Below are 23,617 nucleotides of genomic sequence, written 5' to 3'. Positions count from 1 at the left end.
GCAGATAAGTTATCTGGTTCACTTGCACCTCTCTGTAACTATAGTGGTTCTGTGGAGTGCCTTACTGATGACCTCAACATTGCCTTGTCTGTTGCCATTGATTCAGTTGCTCCGAACGTAACTAAAAAAACGAACATTGAAAAAAACAGCCCCCTGGTTTAATGCAGAAACGCGCATTTTGAAGCGAAATTGCAGGATCCTTGAACACAAATGGCGCTCGACCTGAACTTGAGGTCTTTCATCTTGCATGGCATAACAGTCTGCTCACCTATAAGGGTGCGCTGACCATTGCCAGGAATGCCTACTTTTCGAGTATCATCAATTTGAATAGAAACAATCCTAAGTTTCTTTTTGACACGGTGAGGAGTCTTACTCAGAAACAAACTCAGACCGTAGGCTCATCGATCGTGGCAGGTGAATTCATGGATTTCTTTGAGAATAAGATTCAATCAATTAGAGAGGAAATTGATGCTTGCCGTGCGGCTAATCCTACACATCCTGTGGGGCAGGATGGGGTTCTGCCAAGTAGGATGGTGAACTCTGACGCAACTCTCTTGGAGTTCAAGGCAATTCCTTTGGTGGAACTTGAAAGGGTGATAAAGGCATCAAAGCCAACAACTTGTATGTAGGATCCTCTCCCTTCCAGGGTTCTTTTTTTTTTTTTTTTTTTTTGCCGGTTATTATTATTATTTTTTTTATAACTTTGTTTATTGGAGCACATCACATCAAACAATATAAATCTTGTAAGTTACATGTGTGACCGTCAATGTTTTTTTTTTTAATCAAAATATGAGAGGAGAGGCTGCCATGTAGTGTAGAATTTCCCACTCTACCCTCTAAGCGAAAATTTGATCTTTTCTAGCTTAAGGAATGACATTAAATCAGTTCTCCCAGGACTTATCTGACGGGGGTTTTGGTGACTTCCAGTGTAAAAGGATACATCTGCGGGCAATCAGAGAGGCAAATGCTAAAACATTTAGCTTCCGTTTGCTAAACTCAGAGTAGTTAAGAGGGACACCGAAGATAGCAATGAGTGGACAGGGAGTGATATCTATATCTAGAACCTTAGATATAATCTTGAAAAAGTTCTTCCAGAATCCCATTAGCTTAGAGCACAGCCAGAATGTATGGGCTAGGTCAGATGGGACAAAGGCACATCCCTTACAGGCATCGCTGGTGCCAGGGAAAAACTTACTAATTTGGCCTTACTGAAATGTATTCTGTGTAGTACTTTGTACTGTATTAAGTTAAGACGGGCGCAGGATGAGGAATAGTTCACTTGTAACTTTGCCCTGACCCACCAGGAGTCTTCAAATTGGATCCCTAGCTCATTTTCCCATTCCTGTCTAATTTTGACGAGGCGGAGAGGGGTTTGATTGAAGGATACACGTGTACAACTTGGATAACCTCCCCTTCAGGCTTTCAGGCCTATCAAGAACTGTTGGTAAATCCGCAGGCAGAAATGGGAACGTGCTGCAATGGTCTTTAACAAAACTGCGTAGCTGAAGATAGCGGAAGAAGCTGCTTTGGGACAATCCATGCTTATCTGACAGACTCTTAAAGTCAACAACTGTTCCATCTACAAACAGATCTCGGAATGATGCGATACCTTTCCTCTTCCAAAGTGTAAATGCAGAATCAAGTTTGGAAGGTAAGAAAGTATGATTATAGCAAAGCGGACCAAGGAGCACGAAATTATTTAGTTTGAAGTGTTTGCGGAACTGTGTCCATATTTTCAAGGTTGACAGGATTACAGGGTTTGAAGTAAAATTTGTGGCTGAGAATGGCAAAGGGGAGCACGTCAGAGCCACAAGTGAGGAGGTGAGGCAGGAGAGGGATTCCATTCTGCACCAGTCTAACTCACTCTCATACCACCAGCTGAGTATTTTTTGTATATTTGCTGCCCAGTAGTAAAACATGAAATTAGGCAGGCCCAGGCCACCCTCTTGTCTTGCTGCTTGCAGAGCACTTCTATTAATCCTGGCAGCCTTGCCTCCCCACAAGAATGGGAGGATAATTTGGTCAAGCTCCCTGAAAAAAGACTTTGTCAGGAAGAGAGGCAGACACTGGAAAAGGAACAAAAACCTGGGTAAGACATTCATTTTTATAGTTTGTACTCTACCCGCTAATGACAACGGCAACGTGGACCATCTCTGTAGGTCGGCTTTTATCTTAATCAATAGTTTGCCAATGTTATTCTTATGCAACCCTTGGAATGAATTAGTAATGTTAATCCCTAGATATTGAAAATTTTCCGTTGCAATAGTGAAGGGTATTTGTCCCTGTGTCAGTGTTGTGGCTTTAGAGTTTAGTGGGAAACACACCGTTTTTTGGAGATTGACTTTGTAGCCTGAAAATTTACCGAATTCCTCTAGCATCTGTATTATTTTATTAGCACAAGTGGCGGGATCTGTTATATATATTAGTAAATCGTCCCGCATACAGGGAAACACGATGTTCAATATTCCCCCGTGTGATACCCCGCAGATATGCTGTCGTTCTCAGCAGAATGGCTAACGGTTCGATAGCAAGGGCGAACAGCAGAGGTGACAGTGGACACCCTTGGCGGGTTCCGCGGGACAGGGGAAAGTACGTTGAGTTACTGCCTATTTGTGTTAACACGGGCAAGGGGCGATGAATAAAGCAGGCGTATCCATGTTATGAACGTCCTCCCAAACCCAAATTTTTCCAGCACCCTAAACAAGTACCCCCATTCCACCCTGTCATAGGCTTTCTCCGCATCCAATGAGAGCACCATTTCAGGTTTCCCCTCACTGGACGGGGCAGAGACAATGTTTAATAGACGTCTTATGTTTGATGACAGCTGACGTCCTCTGATGAAGCCAGTTTGATCCTCAGAGATTATTGAGGGGAGAGATGTTTCCAATCTTCTCGCAAATGTTTTTGCTAGTATTTTAACATCAACATTTAGGAGTGATATAGGCCGATAGGAACTGCACTCTGCAGGATTCTTGTCCTTTTTAAGGATAACTGAAATAGAAGCCTCAGTCAAGGTTTTTGGCAGTGTTCCTGTAGACAGGGAATGATTATACATGTCTAGTAATAGAGGGGCTAAGAGAGTGGAGAATTTTTTATAGAATTCGGGCGGCAGCCCATCAGGCCCCGGTGTTTTCCCATTGTTCATTTCCTTAATACTTTCACATATTTCCCTCAAGGTTATTGGTCGATCTAGTGACAACTGCGTTACAATATCAACAGTTGGTATGTCTATGTTATCCAAATATTCGTCCATGTTTGAGTCTATAGGAGGGGGTTCAGAAGTATAAAGTTTAGTATGTATATAAAGAATAGTATGCTTTAAAGGCCGCATTGATCTGCACGGGACACGTTGTAAGACCAACCGGCTGACCAATAATTTGAGTGATGTGTCGTGATGTCGCTTGGTGTTTGAGCTGGAGGGCCAGCAGTCGGCTTGCTTTGTCGCCATATTCATACAACATCCCTTTAGATCTCATTATACTTCTTTCTGCATTCCCTGTAGAGGTGAGATCAAACTCTGTTTGGAGATTAACCCTTTGCTGATGCAGCTCTGGAGTAGGCTTTATTGCATATTGCCTATCAACCTCAGATAATTTTTACCGGTTATGTCTGTTTGTGTCTTTCTGCGTTGCTTTATTAGAGTAAGAAGAGTATGAGATGATTTGTCCTCTGATGGTGGCCTTTAGGGTTTCCCAAAGCAATGAGGAGTTAACTTCTTCTGAGTTATTAAACACAAAAAGTCTTCAATAGCCTGCGTTATAGTAGAACAGAACACATCATTGGACAGTAGCGACGTATTGAGCCTCCATTGCGGGGTCCCCACTGATGGAGAATCAAATCTGAAATCTATTAACACAGGGGAGTGGTCTGATATGACTATTGCCGAATATTCAATGAATGAATAGATTGTAATAATTCTTTATCAATACAAAAATAATCTATCCTTGAGTAGGAATGATGTACATGCGAGTAGAATGAGTAGGCTCTGGTGTCATCATGTAGGAGTCTCCAGGGGTCACCACTTCCATAATCCTCCATGAACGACTGTAGCATTAATGCCATTTTCGACAGTTTGGTCACTCTGGGGCTTGAGCGATCCACTTGAGTGTCCATTACACAGTTTAGGTCCCCTCCAAAAATTAAACGATGTGTATCCATATTCGGAATAGCGGATAAAAGCGTAGCCATGAATTCAGAGTCATCAAAGTTAGGAGCATACACGCAGACTAGTGTAACGGGTAAATGGGATAGTCTGCCCGTAACAATGATGAAGCGCCCATTGCGATCAGGCACTATACCCTCTGATATAAACTGAATTTTTTTTAGAAATTAAAATGGCAGCCCTCAAATGATGAATGAAATACTTGCCCTACCCACGGGCGCCTAAGCCTTGTATGATCACTTATCTTGAGATGGGTCTCCTGAAGGAAGACAATGTCAGCCCTATGTAGTTTGAGATGTTGAAAAACCTTTGCCCTCTTAACAGGACCATTTAAACCTCTCACATTCCATGAAATTAATTTGACCTGTAGCTTATCCTTCCCACCTTGACCATCTATTCCAATCATGTAGGTATACTAATGTACATAACTGAAAAGATATGATAAATAAATAAAGACAGCATATTAAACCCGCTGCACACACAACAGATACCAACATTTGTATTCAAAGGTGACCAGTACTCGCCCTCCCAACTCCCCCCCCATAAAAGAAAAAATGACGAAAACAAATAAAGAAATAAACCCAGCAGCATTAGAACAGTCTGCCGAAATTCTTCAAAGCCTATGCTCGTCCTTCCGTGGAAGCGAGCCGCAGGTCTACTCTACAGTTCCACTCCTAGTAATGCAGTATCTACTAACTTTATCCAACACAAGAAGGGATTTGCTCCCAACACTGAACACATACACTGCAAGTGCACCTATAATACATTTTTTTTTTTTTTTTTAAATCTCTACGTTTACCCTCCTCACCCCATTTAACACAAAACTCGCCTTCAAGTATCGCAGTCATACTAACGCTAAATGTGATCCAGGCGTTCTATCAGTTATTCACAGTCAGCATGTAATATCTGATCACTCAAGCTATTTAGTGTTAACTCAAACCTTTCAGATGTGGCAACATTCAATCTCGTTCTCTAACAGTGTTGGCTGGAAAGTTTCCCTTTATCCGCTCGTAGAATGTCTCTGCTGCTTCAGGGGTGTTGAAAAGGTGTGTTTCCCCGTTGGCAGTGATGCACAAACGAGCAGGGTGGCGCAGGGAGAATGTGATTCCAGCGGCATAAAGTTTAGCTTAATGTTCTTGAACGTCGCTCGCTGCTTGGCCAGGCCCGCACTCATGTCGGGGAAGAACAGGATTCTGTTGCCATCGAACTTTATGCCTTCCTTCTGCGATCTCGCCCACCGAAGCACACGCTCCTTGTCCTGATAGCGATGGAATCTAGCGATGATGGCTCGTGGACGTTGTCCCAAGGCAGGCTTCGGAGCAGGTGCACGGTGCGCTCTATCCAGCTCAGGAGGTGTGGGGAAAACATAATTTCCAACAAGTGACCGGAGAAGCTTGGAAATGAACTCCGACGGTGAACCTCCCTCCAGACCCTCCGGTAGGCCAACGATCCTTATATTCTGTCGTCTGGAACGATTCTCAAGGTCTTCCGCTTTGGATGTTAATGCAGCATTGGCCTTCTCCAGGTGATCAAGCCTCGTTGTAAGCTCGGCTATCTCGTCACTTTGGGTGGAGAGTGTATTTTTCAATGGTCGTTGGTTGTGAGAGTCCAATGCCGCGTTGATAGTTTCGAGAGACGTCCGTATAGGTGTAAGGGAGGTATCCTAAGATGTCGTGAGGAACGTTTTGAGTTCAGCCGCCAAACTTTCTTTGTGTTTGTCAAGTTCCTGCACCAGGCTAGCAACGGTTAGCGACTCCGCCATCTTAGCCGTCGATGTTGCTTGGGTTGGAGCAGAATCTTTCACCTGTCGTTGTTGTCTCGACATTGTAAAGCCAATTGAATCGATCCGAGATGTAGGCCAACTTTTCTTAAATAATTAATACAGTTACATAGGGTAAACTTCACTTTGGTGCACGAAAATCATGAAATACACAGAGCCGTCCCAAAGCGTGACCGACCCCTCACATTGCAAAACCGGAAGTCCTCCCTTCCAGGGTTCTTAAGGAACTTCTTCCAACGGTGGGGCCTGCAATCCTCTCGCTTATGAATCTTTCATTTTCAACAGGAATTGTTCCCTCCAATTTCAAGGCTGCGGTGTTGAAACCGCTACTCAAAAAGCCTGGCCTAGATCCTGAATTAGTCAGAAACTATCGGCCTATATCGAATCTGCCCTTCTTGTCCAAGGTACAGGAAAGGATTGTAGCAAAGCAAATCGTTGATTATCTGACGAGGAACAATCTCTTTGAACCTTTCCAGTCGGGGTTCAGAAATGACCACTCAACTGAAACTGCTATTACAAGAGTTGTAAATGACATCCTTTTAGCTTTGGATAAAAATACAAGCACAATGCTTGTGATGTTGGATCTGAGCGCTGCGTTTGATACGATCGACCACAGCATTCTTCTTCACCGTCTTGAACACTATGTTGGTTTCGGGGGTACGGCTCTTGGTTGGCTTGAATCGTACCTCACAGATAGAACCCAATTTGTGCTTCATGAGGGTGCAGAATCAAAGCACTGTAAATTGCGCTTTGGCGTACCACAAGGGTCGGTTCTTGGTCCATTACTTTTTGCAATTTATATGCTTCCCTGGGTGACGTTATCCGCGGCTTCGGAATTAGTTTCCATTGCTATGCGGATGACACCCAGCTCTACATTCCTGTAGATTCCGGGGACTCGGCCCAGATTCAAAGGGTTGAGTCCTGTCTGGCTGCTGTGAAGGGCTGGATGTCACAAAACTTCCTACAGCTTAATACTGGGAAGACAGAGCTGATGATTATCGGCTCGAAGCGGGACCGGGAAAAGTTTGAGGATGTCTCTCTGTGGTTGGATGGCTTCACCATCCCACAGAGTGCATCCGTCAGAAATCTTGGTGTCCTGTTTGACCCTCAATTATGCTTTGACCAGCATATAAGAAGTATAACTAGAATTGCCTTTTTCCATCTGAGAAACATTGCAAGAATCAGACCAATGTTATCTGCAGTGGATGCAGAGACACTGATTCATGCATTTGTTTCGTCAAGACTGGACTATTGCAATGCACTGTTCTCGGGATTACCGAACTCTACCACAAAAAGCCTACAGCTGGTACATAATGCGGCAGCTAGACTGTTGACCAGAACGAGAAAGTTTGATCATATTACACCTATTCTCACCTCTCTACACTGGCTACCAATAACTTTCAGATCAGACTTTAAGGTGCTATTGCTAACCTATAAAGCCTTGCATGGACTATCTCCATCGTACTTGAAGGACCTGATCATTCCTTATAGTCCTTCTCGGTCCCTCCGGTCTTCGGGAGCTTGCCTTCTTTCACTGCCGAAGGTTAAAAAGAAATCGGCTGGACAGAGAGCGTTTGCCTATCGAGCCCCCTTCCTATGGAATAGGCTGCCATCAGCGATCAGGGAAGCTGACTCTGTGGAGCTATTCAAAGGAACGCTCAAAACGCACCTCTACAATCTTGCATTTGGAGTGTGAAAACAACAGATGCGAAGTGAAGACTACTCTGTTTGCTTGTGCTTTTCTTATTACATTATACATTCCCACTATGTACTTTTCCGTTCTAATTCATTATTCTGTTTGTTCTAGCGTGTTGCGGGTGCTGGACTGGATGCCTGGACTCTCCTCATGGATAACCGGCCAGAACCCCGTCACCATTTTTATATGATGTGCATGTATTTACCTGTATGTCAATTGTGGCACCCATTGCACTCCTGACCATCCCTGGAAGAAGGGATCCCCTACACTGCGTTTCTTCTCAAGATTTCTTCCTTGCTGATTCAAGGGAGTTTTTTCTTGCCCGTGTGGGGGCATGGGTAAAGGGGGGTGTCACAAATATTTGGCCTGTTAAGCCCTTTGAGACTGTAATGGTGATTAAGGGCTATACAAATAAAATTGAATTGAATTGAATTGAATTGAACGTCGTTAAAATTGGTTTGCGTTAACGCCGTTAATAGCGCGTTTAACTGACAGCTCTAATATATATATATATATATATATATATATATATATATATATATATGATACATTTTAATAAATACTGTTACGACCACTGTCACAGTATATTAATAGCATTTATAACTATTATGCAAACAGTAAAACCCCCGTATAAAAGTCATTCCATCAATCTCAGAATGTGTTAAAATGTTCCCTTTTTCCATTTAGCAATTCCATAATATATTATTTAAATCAACTTCCAATGATCACTAAAAAATGTGGTGGAAAATGTATATTATAAAAAATTGATCATTAGAATATTATTATGATAAGAGTTACAATATTTTAACAAAAAATTGAAGTTTGAAAAGACATTTCAATTCGTTGATCAGAAATAATCAGAAACCAGAGGAACCTGAACAAACTGACATGGTTCCTGTGGAAGGTGTGCACCATGAGGTCATTGTAGTTGATGGAGATGCAAAGAGCCGCAGCCATGACATTCTTGGTAACGCCAGACCACGTATCCCGGTATAAGACCACTGTGAAGTTACCGTTCGATGAACCATCCATCTGTAGGATAATCCTGTGACCATAGGGAAACAAATTCAACAACAATTTCAATGAGATTCCAAACGAGTTTCTTAAATCGGCAAGTTTACAATAAATGTAAACTTATTTTTAAGGGTCAAATAATTAATGTTAATTACATTAATGGAATGTATTTTAGCTATAGGGTGAGGGTTAAACCTTAAATATTTGTCATTAATGTTTAAGTATTGTACCCGTTTTTGTAAAATGTTACAGCTAAGGCACACCACAATCCCATTGATTTAGGTATGATCTGTTTAAATCCAGCATTAAGACCATGAAAGTCATTGAACTCATACTAACTTAGCTTAACTTGTCATGGTCTGGCTGTTTCCTTGTCTTGTTTTGGAGTCTTCTATTTTCATTCTTACTGACCGCCAGAGGCAGTGCTTAACACTGGATGTTATCCATCGCGCATGCGCAGGTGGAGCATTTACTATCAACAAAGTCACATGTGACCGGGGATGACGTCAGGCCGCCCGTCTATATAAGCCCACGTCACTCTCCAAGATGCCCCTTGTATCTACCCGCAGTAGCGAATACAGTTTTAGAGTACGAAATAAGCTTGGATAGAAGCAATATTAGCCGGTAACTCTTTGCTGGTAGCCCTGCAACCGCATGGTTGGAGCCCCGGTTAAGCCAGTGGTCCGAATGGCACTGGCACGCTTAGGGTTGTATGAGGCTCCGCTCCAGCTAGTCCATTCTTTAGCCGTGTCCCGCCACAAAATACTTTTTCTGAGCCTCTCTCCCAGCCATATATTGAGGAGCTTCACAGATGCTGGCCAGACCCCAGATCTTTATCTCATCACACCAGTGACAGCAGCAGAATGCCAGCAAGCATGGACTTGACCGAATGCCAGCCGTAGAGCCGACCATTCCCTCCCTCATTGTGGCACCAGAGGAGGTGTTGAGGCCAAATGCTCGCTGTCCCAGGACACATAGTCACATAGATTGCCTATTAACGAGGGGCTATGACACAGCGGCACGTATGGGCCGTATCGGGAACTCCTTGTCCAATTTGATACTGGCCCTGTCTCAGTCCTTGCAATCATCCAGTGCACATACTTCAGTGCAGAGTCTAAGTGACACGTCTTTGCAGGCGTTTGCCTTCATGACCAGAGAGCTTGGTAGGCTGATGTCGTCGCTAATGCTGGCTCGCCGGCAGGTATGGCTGGCCCAGTCCCCATTATCAGAGCCATGCCGGAGAACCCTCCGCACTCTCCCTGTAGTTCCGGGAGAGCTGTTTGGCTCAGCAGCACAACAGGCCTTAAATCGTGGCATCCAGGCTAAACAGACACGGCAGCTGTTTGCTAGCCTCCGGGGAGCTACATCCCTACCGAGACAGCAGCCTCCACAAGGTTATGGCGCCAATCGTCCTCTGCCGCCAGCGTATCCTAGTGGTTATCACCAGCTCCTGAGTGACCCTATGAAACTCGTCGGGCTCCCACAAGGCCAGTACCCCAGGCACAGATGGGTCGAGGGTCGGGGTTTCCCCCCCCCAGGCCCCCAAGAAGACGTGGGGGCTGGTACTGACGGCTCAGGGCCGGGCATCAGGCGCTTCGCCCAGAAGCACCTCATCTGCTGGGGAAGTTGCACTACAGACCCTTTGGTGGTGGCCACGCTTTCCCAGGGGTACAATCTCCAATTCCGATGCCGGCCCCCAGTTTTCAGGGGGATCAGACTGACTACAGTCAGCAATCCCACAAGGCAACAGGCCCTTAGCCAGGAGGTATCCACCCTCCTGGAGAAGAAGGCCATCGAGATCGTAGATCCTCAGACACAGCAAGGTGGGTTTTACTCAGTGTATTTTTCAGTTCCAAAAAAAGAGGGTGGGTTTCGCCCTATACAGGACTTACAAGGGCTTAACAGTTTTCTGAAAGTATTGCCCTTTCACATGCTAAAGAGAGCGGAAGTGCTCCAGGCCGTTGCATGGCAAAGCTGGTTCACATCAATAGATTTAAAGGATGCATATTTTCACGTCCCAATGGCACCACATCACAGGCCATACCTGCGCTTCGCATTCGAAGGGCGGGCCTGCTAGTAACTGGTCTAGGGATACCCCATTTTGGTCACCCCTAGCCCCACAGATCTTCACAAGGTGCAGGCGGGCAGCGCTTGCACCAATGCAAGACACCGGAATGCAGATCCTCCCTTATCTGGACGATTGGCTTATTTGCACTCCAACCCGGGAACGGGCAGAGCAGGACACCACAGCCCTCCTAGGCCATGTGGAAAGGTTGGGTCTTACAGTCAACTATGGCAAAAGTTGTCTAATACGCAGCCAACAGGTTCAGTTCCTTGGCATAACCCTGGACTCTGTCCAAATGCTTGCCTTCCCATCTCCGCGGTGGGTAGAGGCCATACTCCAGATCCTCCTGCATTTTCGGGAGGTCAGGATGGTAAGGTAAAGCCTTTTTTCTCAGGCTGTAGGGAATGCTGAAGTCAGTAACATCAATTGTGCCACTGGGCCTCCTCCACGGCCGTTCCAAGTTTGGACCAATGGCCTCCACTAGATCCGAGGTTGCACGGATCCAGGAAGGTCAGGGTGTCCAGTCGATGCCTCCTGGCATTACAACCCTGGAGACGCAGGGCATATCTTGCCAAAGGTGTCACACTGGGTTCGATCCCCTCACGCCGCGAGGTGGTGGTGACCGATGCTTCGCTCTCTGGCTGGAGGGCAGTGTGGCAGCACAGGGTGGTGAGAGGGCTCTGTAGTGCGCAGCACAGGACACAGCACATAAATGTGCTCGAGCTCCGTGCTATTTATTTAGTGCTCTGCGAATTCCTGTCCTATTTGGGGGGCAGACATGTTCTGGTACGATGCGACAACAATTCAGCTGTCTACAATGTCAACCACCAAGGGGGGCACAAGGTCGGCTTAGTCATCACAGGTTGCACAGCAACTTCTTGTATGGGCTCTCCCTTACTTTTCCAGCCTCAGGGCTATGTACCTTTCAGGGCCACAGATCCCGGTGGCAGACTTTCTTTCACGCCAGAGACCTCCGTCGGGGGAGTGGCGACTCCACCCAGAGGTAGTAGAGGCAATATGGAGCAAATATGGCACAGCAGAGGTGGACCTGTTTGCCAGTCCACAACACATTGCCCTCTCTGGTTCTCTCTGTCAGAGACGAGTCCGATGGGACAGGATGCCTTGGCACATCCATGGCCACGTCAGCTCCTTTAATGGCCTAACCGCCATTTCCACTGATAGGGTTAACTCTACACAGAGCTCAGAAGGGGAACCACAGACTCCTGCTGGTTGCCTCATGGTTAATTTTTATGGTTCCCTCCTCCTGGCTCCTCTACACATACTATTTGGGTTTGACTTTCATTTTTTTTGCATGTCGTGGGTCGCCTGGTTGTCGACCCTTAAGGGAGGGGTACTGTCAGAGGCGTCGTCAGCCCCTTTTTACTGGGGCACGTGCCACAGTAAAAGTCTCCAGTGCCCCAGTAAAATTCCATTGATTTTATTATATTAATCTGCAGAAGTGCCGCTCTCACTATGGAATCGGCAGGAGTCATCAAGTGCATCTCCTGCTGCCTCGGGATTCTTCAGAGCCTGCCACTTACCAGCCAATCAAAAAACGAAAGGGGCTACATAAAAGCCAATTAGAAATTAGCACCAGTTTTTCAATACTGAGCGTCTGTAGCCTGTAGTTTTATAGCACGCACACACACACACACACACCATGCGTGCACGCACACACGCGGAAATGAATAATGAATGAAAAATTGTCTGACTTCAAAACTTGAGGAAGTTTTATTGGCCAAAAACTTCCTTAACACAAAATGGAAATTATGGGGTGTTTATACAGGGTGTTTTTAACATACTGGATCCAACAGTGTTCCCAACACTGACACAGATAATTCAGATTGCACTCACAATTCCTGTAAACAGTTGTAGTTGTGAGCGATCTTTCAGTGTGTTGAGAAGGCTCCACACCTGGCTTAGGTCAACCATGGGGCAAGGAAGGCTTCACCAACTTTCTCTTTTGTCCATTGGAAGGGAGAAAGCCAAGTTATTGACCGCTTTGCCATCATGTGTTACCTGTGTTACCTGCGTCATCTGTGTTCCCGGTGTTCCTTGCCTTTTTGCGTTAATAAATTACCCTTTACCTGAACCGTCTGCTATTGGGTCCTACCTGCCTGCCTGCCACCTGCTAACAGTGACATAACTAAAGCCTATATCATCAGGTTTGTGGCTAGTGATGAACCCTATTAGATACCTGAGGATGCAGTCTCACCTAAAGCATTTCCTGGGTGCAGCAGAATGAATTACAAGTATATATGCAGTAGAATTCCCATCTGGTATTCATTTACACCCACAGATGGTGTGTCATCTGAGCATGCGTGTGCTGAACATACATGGAAGTGGAATATGGAACAGTACATTATGTACACGTATATTATGCACACGGAACAGTATATTATGTATTTGTTACGATCAAAATAATGAGAACTGAATTGGATTTACACCTAAATATCTGTAACCTGGAGAGACGTTTCACAACTTAAAATAAAATCAACACTCGAAGATACAGTGCAAATCTACTAAAAGTTTAAAAGTTTATTTTGTTTATTTAAATGATGGTTGTCCCTTTGTAGAAGGGACCGAAGACTATAACTAATTACTTTTATTGAGAGAGTTATCAACAGAATTATTTCCAATATGTCATCTACATAACAGTGAAATCAAAACATTTTTTAAGATAGAAAGAGAAACATTTGAAGCAAGTGTGTTATAGTCCCAGAGTTGACATGCAGAAAGTCAGGGCAGAGGGAAAACTGATATCTGGTTTTCACTAGTTCAGTGTTTGTCAGATCGAGTAGAGTTAATATGCTGAAAGTTCAATAAGCTTCTCTAAATGAACGCGGCACAAGACATCATGAGGATGTCTTTAGACTAGATTGAGGGCCAGTAATTTTCCTCTTTTAACACAACAAGTGCCTTTTCAGGTACTTCCGGAAGGTCTTGTCTCGCAGGCCATACACAATGGGACTGATGAGCCTTGGCAGGATACTAATGAATACAGGCACAGTGAAGCGTATGGCAAGCACCGCAGCAGGGAGGAGGTTGGTGAGCCCAATCACGACCAGGTGGCTGACATAGGTGAGCATGCAGAGGACCAGCTGGAAGCCGTGGAGGATCACAGTGTTCCTGCCTTTCTTGGCATCCAGTGAGGCAGCCTTGGCAGCAAACAGGATATTGAAGTAGGTGTAGAAGAGGACGAGCCAGACCAGGACCAGGAAGATGCTGTTAGAAGCGTCTCTCTTCTCCTTGAAGTACACATTTCTGAACACTGTGGTCGACACGCAGAAGACCCTGGAATGGAGGAATTCATGGGACTCTGTCCCAAGCATCACAAAGAGATCTGGTAGGACGGTGAGCCCACTCATCAGCCAGATCAAGCCAATGACCAGGTAGGTCTTCTGCACATTGCAGATTTGGACATGGTGGAGAGGAAAGCAGATGGCGATGTAGCATTCCATCGCCAGCACCGCGAGTGTGAGGGGTGTGTTAAGGTCAGTCAGGAGGGCCATTATCAACAGCAGGGTACAGAAGGGCACACTCATGTCTAACATGATGTAGGTGAGGACATGAATGAAGCCGAACAGGGTCAGAAGGATCATATCGTTGATGACCAGGTGCATGAAAAGTATGTAACGGGGGTTCATGTAGAAGATCTGGACAGAAAGGTCATGGGTTAAAACTCTTTAACCTAAACTTAATGATTAATGCCATGATTACTTGCCATCTTTCACAAAGACCTGAATCCTTCCCTTGACCTTACCTCAACAATACATACATAACCTTAAAGGGCCCCTACTTTCCCAACAGGTTTGAGGCTTATTAGTCATTGGAAGATATTTCAAAATTGATCCACTGGTGACATCACAAGTGAGGTGTTAATCTTTAACAGATAAATTGACTCCCCAGTTCCCCGCATGGTTGACTGTACCAACTGGTAGGCTGGACTGGATCTATCCATTATACATCTGGGGGGACATCATCCTTTATCGGGATTTCGGTGGAAGTTTTTGAAATGTCGTGCATTCATCAGCCTCACACTATAACCACCCTAACCTCACCAACACCCAACATTAACCACCTAAACCTCACCCAAACCTCTGCAACCATAACTACCCAAACCTCCCCAAACCTAAGAAACCTGAACCAACTAAACCTCATCGGACCTTAACTGGCGAATAAAATAAAATGAAGAGCTTTAAATTAATGTAAGCTGATTTCTAAATGACTTGTGATAATTAATCGGCCCCACACTTTAATCACCTAAACTTCACAAAAAATACATAACCACCTAAACCTGACAAAAACCTATGCAGCCTTAAAGTGATGGACGACAGAAACTATTCAACTTATATTAACCATCTCATATCACAGAGGGATGCATCTACTAAAAACCTACCAAACATATAGTCAAAAAGATGAAGATGCATAAAACACCTCAAATTCCTCAAATAAACGATTGAGGATTGCAGGGGAGTTGCCCGAAGGCCGGCTGACCTGATGTCTGGTGAAGGTGTGGACCAGGGTGCCGTTGATGTAGTTGATGGAGATGCAGAGCGCCACCGTGAAAACGTTCTTGATCACGGCTGTGCTCAGCGTGTCCCTGCCCACGGAGGTCCCGCCTGAGGTGTTCCTCTCACTCCTCAGCCTATCCATGGGCCCCACAACACTCCAAAGCTCTGTCAGAAGAAGAGTGCTGTGGTTATTGAGGAGGTCAACATTCAATTCTGGCACACTGCCAACGTAAAAGTTTTTCAATTAATACAAAAAATATATATATATATATATTTGAGGGCAACAAATGGCAAAGGATCATATATGTATGAAGAAGTTTGAAGCATTGTGAAATTACAGTAAATGGCGAACAACTCTATTCGCATCACCCATGTTGCAAGGACAACATTCAATTCCCTTATAAAACATAGTAAAAACAAACTGCATAAATGTACAATTCATAACATATATGAGATCATTTTCAATTAATCAACAAAAGTACAAATGTAGTTGCACCTGAACATTGTTGCAGAAATAACACACACTGTTGACTGGAGGTAATGTATTTCTACATTATTGTCAATACCATGTCAAAAAAAGTGAGCCATTTAACCTTTTTCTATTGAGCAATACATCTTTCTCCCTTTCAGTCAAAATGAGTAGGCCTTGAATTAAGAAGTTACATTGTAGTAACACCATTGTATTTGATGAGATATTATACATTTTAAAAGAACGTACCATCAAACATCTCCTGGAGCTTATACTTTATGCCAGGATATCCTAAAAAAACCAAAGTAATATCAGGTTACCGGCAGTGGGGTCCTGACCCCAAGTTTGGGGAAACACTACTGTAGATCATTCAGGTTGTAGCCACACCGGCGGCCAGTAGATAAATAGGCAAGGCAAGGCAAGGCAACTTTATTTATATAGCACTTTTCATACACAAGGCAAACTCAACGTGCTTCACATATAAACATTGTCATACAATTAAATAAAATAATAGGTAAGTAAAAGAAAAACATATGCAAAAAAATAGAAAGTTAAAAAGGCATTTTAGTATTAAAATAAAAATAAAGGCAAAGTTGAAAAAGCTTTTTAGAAAGTGCAATGTATTTAAGATTTAGCAGAAAGCTAATAGCAAACATAAAAGTCTTCAGTCTTGTTTTAAAGGTGCTCAGAGTTGGGGCAAGTCTTTAGACAGTAGATACATTCAATAGACAGAAAGTAGCAAAAGAGAGACATACCGACCTAAGCCAGGGACATCGGGACCAGAATCTATCTTGTCCTGGACCATCTGGGGACCAGCACTCAGAGAGGACTTTATGTAGGTTTGTTCAGAGAAGGGTGGCACGCACGTGTGCCATCCTTCTATTGGGACTTGTCTCACCATACGTACAGGATAGTTTGTTTGTGTTTGGGTATGTTTGTGTGTGTGTGTGTGTGTGTGTGTGTGTGTGTGTGTGTGTGTGTGTGTGTGTGTGTGTGTGTGTGTGTGTGTGTGTGTGTGTGTGTGTGTGTGTGTGTGTGTGTGTGTGTGTAAAAATGATTTATTGTTGGATGCTATATTATTTATTTGTGTGGGGTCATTTCATTCCTTGATGTTCAGAATGAGAAACTATGTCGAACTTATTGCGCTAACCAAATCCCCAAATAGTAATATTATCATATTGGATTATCTATTTCTTATCTCATCATCTTGAGAAGTTATTGTGGAGGCTCGTGGCCTCAAAAAATAGTACGCTTTCTTGATAATACGAATATAACCATGTACCTTTTTCCAGTGATGCATTACAGATGGTTCATTTTTGATAAAAAATAATTGCTTGAATAACTTGAAATAATTCTTTATTTATGTCAAGTAGTGAAACTTTGAATGGTCAAAGCCTTCTCGCCTCCAGCATTTCCAATAATTCTTCAGTAAACCTCAAACAGAAACTATTTTAAATTTTTCTAGTGTTTTAACACACACACACACACACACACACACACACACACACACACACACACACACACACACACACACACACACACACACACACACACACACACACACACACACACACAAACACACACACACACACACAAAATGTTGCAAGATTCCTTCATAGCAAGGGCATAGACATTGCATAAACACAACCTAAAGGTCACGTTAAGCATGTGTCAATATACTGTGTTAAGGAAAATGAAAAGGGCCACCACGAATAGCAATCTTTCCATCAACCGCCCCTCCACACTTTATAGCATATAATTCCAAAAGCCAAAACTATACAATCTGAAATCTAAAAAACGATTTCTGGAGCAATATCAATGCTACACTGTGCTGTGCTGTCCTTAACCTACCTGTTAGCCTCCTTAGGCAAGACGTTTTAAGCATTACCTGCTCCTAAATGGCCCTGCTCCATATTCACTATCTAGCCCCTACCCACACCTCAATGACCTGCTGCTGTTTTCCGTGTCCAACCTCTACGTTGTCTACCTATCCTTTATGACCCTTCTCTGTAATCACTGTGTCAGGCTATTGTGAGCAAGGTACCTGATGTTTGGTGAAGGTATGGACCAGGGTGCCGTTGATGTAGTTGATGGAGATGCAGAGCACCACGACAATGACGTTCTTGGCGACGACTGTAGTAAACGTTTCTGTAATAAGGAGAGCTGAGGAATTTCTCCCGACCAACGACTCATTCAGTGTTCTAAGGTCTCTTACCCTATACCTGGAAGAACAGATTCAGTAGTAACATTTATTCTAATGTTAATATCACATTAAATTGCTTGCCCTTTACTTTTTTCTAAATAAATTATTTAAAAAAAGTTAAGACTACATTCCAGTACTACTTCTAGTACATACTATGAGGGTAATACTAATACAGTTCAGATTAGTACATTTAGTAAACATCTTTTAAATATAAAACCATACTCGTCCATCTCTGCTAGATGTCTTGCCAATACTGACCCTTGCCAATACTGTTCGCAGAATACGATCGTTTATATAGAACCTCTTAAAGTCCTAGGGGCTTGTAAAACGTGTGTGTGTGTGTGTGTGTGTGTGTGTGTGTGTGTGTGTGTGTGTGTGTGTGTGTGTGTGTGTGTGTGTGTGTGTGTGTGTGTGTGTGTGTGTGTGTGTGTGTGTGTGTGTGTGTGTGTGTGCGTGTTATAATGAGTGTGTTATAATGAGGCGATTATAATGAGTGTGTGTGTGTGTGTGTGTGTGTGTGTGTGTGTGAGTGATAGATAAAGATTGCATGTGTGCATGTGAGTGATGGATAGAGATTGTGTGTGTGTGTGTGTGTGTGTGTGTGTGTGTGTGTGTGTGTGTGTGTGTGTGTGTGTGTGTGTGTGTGTGTGTGTGTGTGTGTGTGTGTGTGTGTGTGTGTCATAATGTATTGTGTTTTTCTCTGTAAGTAAATTCGTAGTAATTTGTTTTGACACAATATTATAACAAGTTCAATTGGATAGCTTCCAGCATTTAATGAAAACATAAATATGAGTCGTTTAACACAACTTCAACAAACGAATGCATAGATCAGTAGCATTTGACAACATAATTCAAACATCAGTGCCTTCAATTATAAGGACCTCTTCTCTAAATCTCAGTTCATCAACATTAAATCAAAGTGTGACTTGGCCTTGTCTCCCATTTTGTTTTGATTGGTCACTAAATCAGCATTTTTTTCACCTGAAGAACATTGCAAAATTGGGGAACCTTATGTCAGAGTGTGACCTAGAATAACGTATTACCACTGTTATTTCAAGCAGGATAGACTACGGTAATGCCCTTTTAACTTGGATTCCCCAAATAACTATAAAGCAACTACAAGCTACACAAAACGCTGCCGCTAGGGTGCTAACTAGGACTAAGAGGAGTGAGCACATCACCCCTATCCTAAGGTCCTTACACTGGCTTCCTGTTATTTATAGAATTGAATTTAAAGCTCTACTTCTTGTTTTTAAAGCACTAAAGGGCATTGGACCAAACTATATACAATATAAAGAAAATTGTTTTTGAATATACATGACATGTTCATACAGCACATCTTTTTCTCCCATTATTTTTTCTAGTATATGTGTGATTTCATTGAAGGTCTTTCATTATATTGCTTGCATGTACTTCTTCACTATAAAAAATACTGATGTCTTTTTCTCTGTAAAGCACATTGAACTGCTTGGTGTAAGAAATGCGCTATACAAAAAAAATTGTATCTGGAACATCTGGAATACAACAAAGGTAATATTTTTCTTGTTTCTTTTATTATTTAGAAACCTGCTTTTTGATTGTGATGGTTTGGTTTGGTTTCTATGATGACTTCACACATCAAATATCTACTGAGATAGTTCCGGAACTTCTTATCTCTTACTCCATAAACAATGGGGCTTAGGAAGCGTGGCATGACCTGAATAAAGACATATAAGGCGAACATACTTTCGTAGATATGCTGGGGGAAAAGGTACAGCAGGGCTGCCTGAAGTAGGGGCATTATGTAAGTCATCATGCAGAGCAGGAGCTGGAAGCCATGCAGAAGCAGAGTGTTCCTCGCCTTCTTCACATCTGCGTTGGCCGCCTTGGCCGCGAATAGAACATTGAAATAGGTGAAGAACAAGGTTAGCCAGACCACAACTAGACAGATGATGTGGGAGGTGTTCCTCTTCTGGATGCTGCTCCTGAAGACTGTGTCCCGGGTGCAGAACACCCTGCTATGAAAGAAGCTTGGAGGCTCAACTATTATGAGCAGGAAGATGTCGGGTAGGATGGAGATGGCACTCGCCCCCCAAATCAAACCTATCAGGATGTAGGTTCCCTTCACAGTGCAAATCTGTAGGTAACGCATAGGGAAGCACACAGCTACATAGCACTCCACTGCCATACAGGCCAGGTTGAGAGGGGTGTTGAGGGTAGTGCAGATGGAAATGACCAGCAGGAGGCAGCAGAAAGAAACGTTGATGGTGTTGAAGATGTACCAGATAACGATCAGAAGCCCAGACAACGACAGCTGGATGATATCGTTGAGAACCAGGTGGATGAAGAGGATGTATCGAGGGTCCACCCTAAAGAGCTGCAAGAGAAAGAGGTAGTAATGGTTAGGGTATTCCACTCCAAGCATAAACATTGTTTAATCATCAATGTCGACCCTCTCCCTCCCTCCCTGCACCTTAAAAGGTTGCAGGATTCATACAGCCCTTCTTCACATTTTCACACCTACATGTAAGAACTATTATATGAGTTTGAGTTTAAAGAGATGCCAAAATCATTCACCAGCTATCAGTGAGTGTAATGTGCCATTACAATATCTGTTCAAGTTGACGGCCTGTGTCTGCATGACCCAATACATATTTTAGAGCGCTCACAGTTCATCTCTCATCCATCCGGGAAGCTCTTCCCTGCATGATTCAGGGAATCCATTTTTCCTATCAAAAACAGTTGCATGAAAAGTGACCCTTCTCAAAGGCAGAGAAACCTAGGGATGGAGCAAAGTAGAGCGAGGGGATGATTTTTGTTTTGTTTTTCTTTCAAAATCTTGTGCTCTTTCCTGCCGCCTCTCTTTACAACTTATCAATCTTAGCTACATCACCTTAATCTACCATATCTTTATTCACTTTTAGCTGCTTTGGATAAAAGACAACATTTCTAATATTAAATATATGACTCAGTCTCTACTGACAAACAGAATCAGAATGACAGGCCAAGCACACACACACACACACACACACACACACACACACACACACACACACACACACACACACACACACACAAAATGTTGCAATATTCCTTCATAGCAAGAGCATAGACATTGCATAAACACAACCTAAAGGTCACGTTAAGCATGTGTCAATATACTGTGTTAAGGAAACTGAAAAGGGCCACCACGAATAGCAATCTTTCCATCAACCGCCCCTCCACACTTTATAGCATATAATTCCAAAAGCCAAAACTATACAATCTGAAAACTAAAAAACGATTTCTGGATCAATATCAATGCTACACTGTGCTGTGCTGTCCTTAACCTACCTGTTAGCCTCCTTAGGCAAGACGTTTTAAGCATTACCTGCTCCTAAATGGCCCTGCTCCATATTCACTATCTAGCCCCTACCCACACCTCAATGACCTGCTGCTGTTTTCCGTGTCCAACCTCTACGTTGTCTACCTATCCTTTATGACCCTTCTCTGTAATCACTGTGTCAGGCTATTGTGAGCAAGGTACCTGATGTTTGGTGAAGGTATGGACCAGGGTGCCGTTGATGTAGTTGATGGAGATGCAGAGCGCCACGACAATGACGTTCTTGGCGACGACTGTAGTAAACGTTTCTGTAATAAGGAGAGCTGAGGAATTTCTCCCGACCAACGACTCATTCAGTGTTCTGAGGTCTCTTACCCTATACCTGGAAGAACAGATTCAGTAGTAACATTTATTATAATGTTAATATCACATTAAATTGATCGGCTTTTACTTTTTTTAAATAAATTATTCAAAAAAAGTTAAGACTACATTCTAGTATGACTTCTGGTACATACTATGAGGGTAATACTAATACAGTTCAGATTAGTACATTTAGTAAACATCTTTTAAATATAAAACCATACTCGTCCATCTCTGCTAGATGTCTTGCCAATACTGACCCTTGCCAATACTGTTCGCAGAATACAATCGTTTATATTGAACCTGTTAAAGTCCTAGGGGTTGTAAGACGTGTGTGTGTGTGTGTGTGTGTGTGTGTGTGTGTGTGTGTGTGTGTGTGTGTGTGTGTGTGTGTGTGTGTGTGTGTGTGTGTGTGTGTGTGTGTGTGTTTGAGTGTGTGTGCGTGTGCGTGTGTGTGTGTGTGTGTGCGTGTGTGTTTGTGTGTGTGTGTGTGTGTGCGTCTGTATGTGTGTGTGTGTGTGTGTGTGTTTGTGTGTGTGTGTGTGTGTGTGCGTGTCCGTGTGCGTGTGTGTGTGTATGTGTGTGTGTGTTTGTGAAACCTAAGTGAAATAAAGAAAAAGCTGAACATTTTACTTTTTCTTACTTAAATATTACTCATGGCTCAAAACATTTCATAAGAATATGATTTTAGTGATCTAGTCTCTAGGTACCCTATACATGCATTATAAGTACTCTTACACTTTTGACACTATACTTAGGCGCACACGGAACTGCACTTTAAGATCACCTTTCCTAGTCTGTAAATTAACTTTAGGTTCACATTTAGAACACCAATACACTATTTTTATGATACTTGGAGGAATTGTATGTAGTTTTATGTAGCAAACGATCTCTTTATACACATTTAAGTTATAATTAATACAATGAGATAAATTCATAATTTGCACTTGTTGATGCTCCCTAGTTTTCGATGAGTATTCAGTTTGGTATTTTTTCCTCTGAAACATTGAAGTGATAGTCTGGGAACCAGATGGATCTGAGAGCTAATTTAATATTTGTTCTGACAGGTTGTCTGGCCCGCCTCCCGATCAGACAGATTTCTAGCCATAATAGCCTGGTTCAGGTCAATCATAACCATATATCTATATGGGCAGGATTGAAATGGTGGCCAGAGGTCCAATATGGCTGTTGCTGATCTTTGTCGAATCTGCTATGTATGAATTGATTTGGCCAGTATATTTTCTCTAAGATCATATCAAAAAACTGCACTTAAAGTTTTGTTTGATTACAAAGATGTGTTTGCTGTATCGCCGATCAACATTTGCGGCAACTGTAGGGAATAGATTTTGGTTTAAAGCTTTATAAATGATTGAAGAAACTAAAAAAGCTTTTTCCCCATCGTTGTTGGGCCACTTATCAAACAGCTCAGTTAATCATCAATATAACTGTCATGCAGATTCACTTTGTAGGCTCAAGTCTAAACTAATGCAATGCTCCACTGTCTTGTTTGCAAAGTGAGCATTTATACTCTCTTAATTGCAGGCAAAAATTCCACAGAGTCAAAAGATGAATGTCAATCATTTTTTATTTCCGAGTGAACGCATGAATCTTAAATGGATCAAAAGTGGTGAACCGCAATCTTGGCTTAATACATTTCCACTGTAAGACTACGATGTCAACTACAGCGAAATTCTAACAGTAATCTACTGCATTTAGGTTTTAAAGTATAATGCTGTGGAAAAACTGTGCATTGTGGGCATCTCAATGATCGTTCAAGCATTTAATCAGTCAGTGCAGATTAAATGGTGGTAACTCTCTATTCTTTTGATTTGCTCGTCCTAGCGTTTGATCATTCTGAGCATCGAAGGCCCTTCCATAGAGCTCCCTGGCAGAACTTTAAGCAGGAGCTTCCGGAAGGTCCTGTCTCTGAGGCCGTAGATGAGCTGGGCTGATGAGCAGAGGCAGGATCTGGATGAGGATGAACAGTGAGAAGTGAATAGATAAAGCCCCTTCCGGAAAGAGAGCGGACAAACCTTCCACAAACAAGGGCCAC

The 23,617-nt window shown here is 43.1% G+C and overlaps 2 protein-coding genes across 2 annotated transcripts; both read right to left on the bottom strand.

Annotated features, from left to right (window-relative positions):
- Positions 1 to 13,619: 13,619 nt before the first annotated feature.
- Positions 13,620 to 18,133, bottom strand: LOC115557124 (odorant receptor 131-2-like). Its single transcript, XM_030374715.1, has 5 exons — positions 18,121 to 18,133; positions 17,745 to 17,833; positions 16,460 to 16,505; positions 15,215 to 15,396; positions 13,620 to 14,373 (listed from the first exon to the last, which is right to left on the bottom strand). The coding sequence occupies exons 1-5, from the start codon at positions 18,131 to 18,133 to the stop codon at positions 13,621 to 13,623; spliced, it is 1,083 nt and encodes a 360-aa protein (XP_030230575.1). The 3' UTR covers position 13,620.
- Positions 18,134 to 19,461: 1,328 nt separating this feature from the next.
- Positions 19,462 to 21,796, bottom strand: LOC115557120 (odorant receptor 131-2-like). Its single transcript, XM_030374707.1, has 3 exons — positions 21,789 to 21,796; positions 21,409 to 21,586; positions 19,462 to 20,259 (listed from the first exon to the last, which is right to left on the bottom strand). Exons 1-3 carry the CDS (start codon positions 21,794 to 21,796, stop codon positions 19,462 to 19,464), a joined length of 984 nt encoding a protein of 327 aa, XP_030230567.1.
- Between the last annotated feature and the right edge of the window lie 1,821 nt (positions 21,797 to 23,617).

This window comes from Gadus morhua, chromosome 13 (genome assembly GCF_902167405.1).
Source record: "Gadus morhua chromosome 13, gadMor3.0, whole genome shotgun sequence".
Taxonomy (NCBI): domain Eukaryota; kingdom Metazoa; phylum Chordata; class Actinopteri; order Gadiformes; family Gadidae; genus Gadus; species Gadus morhua.
Note: the sequence above shows the minus strand (reverse complement) of the source record. Positions and strands in the feature narration are given on the sequence as shown.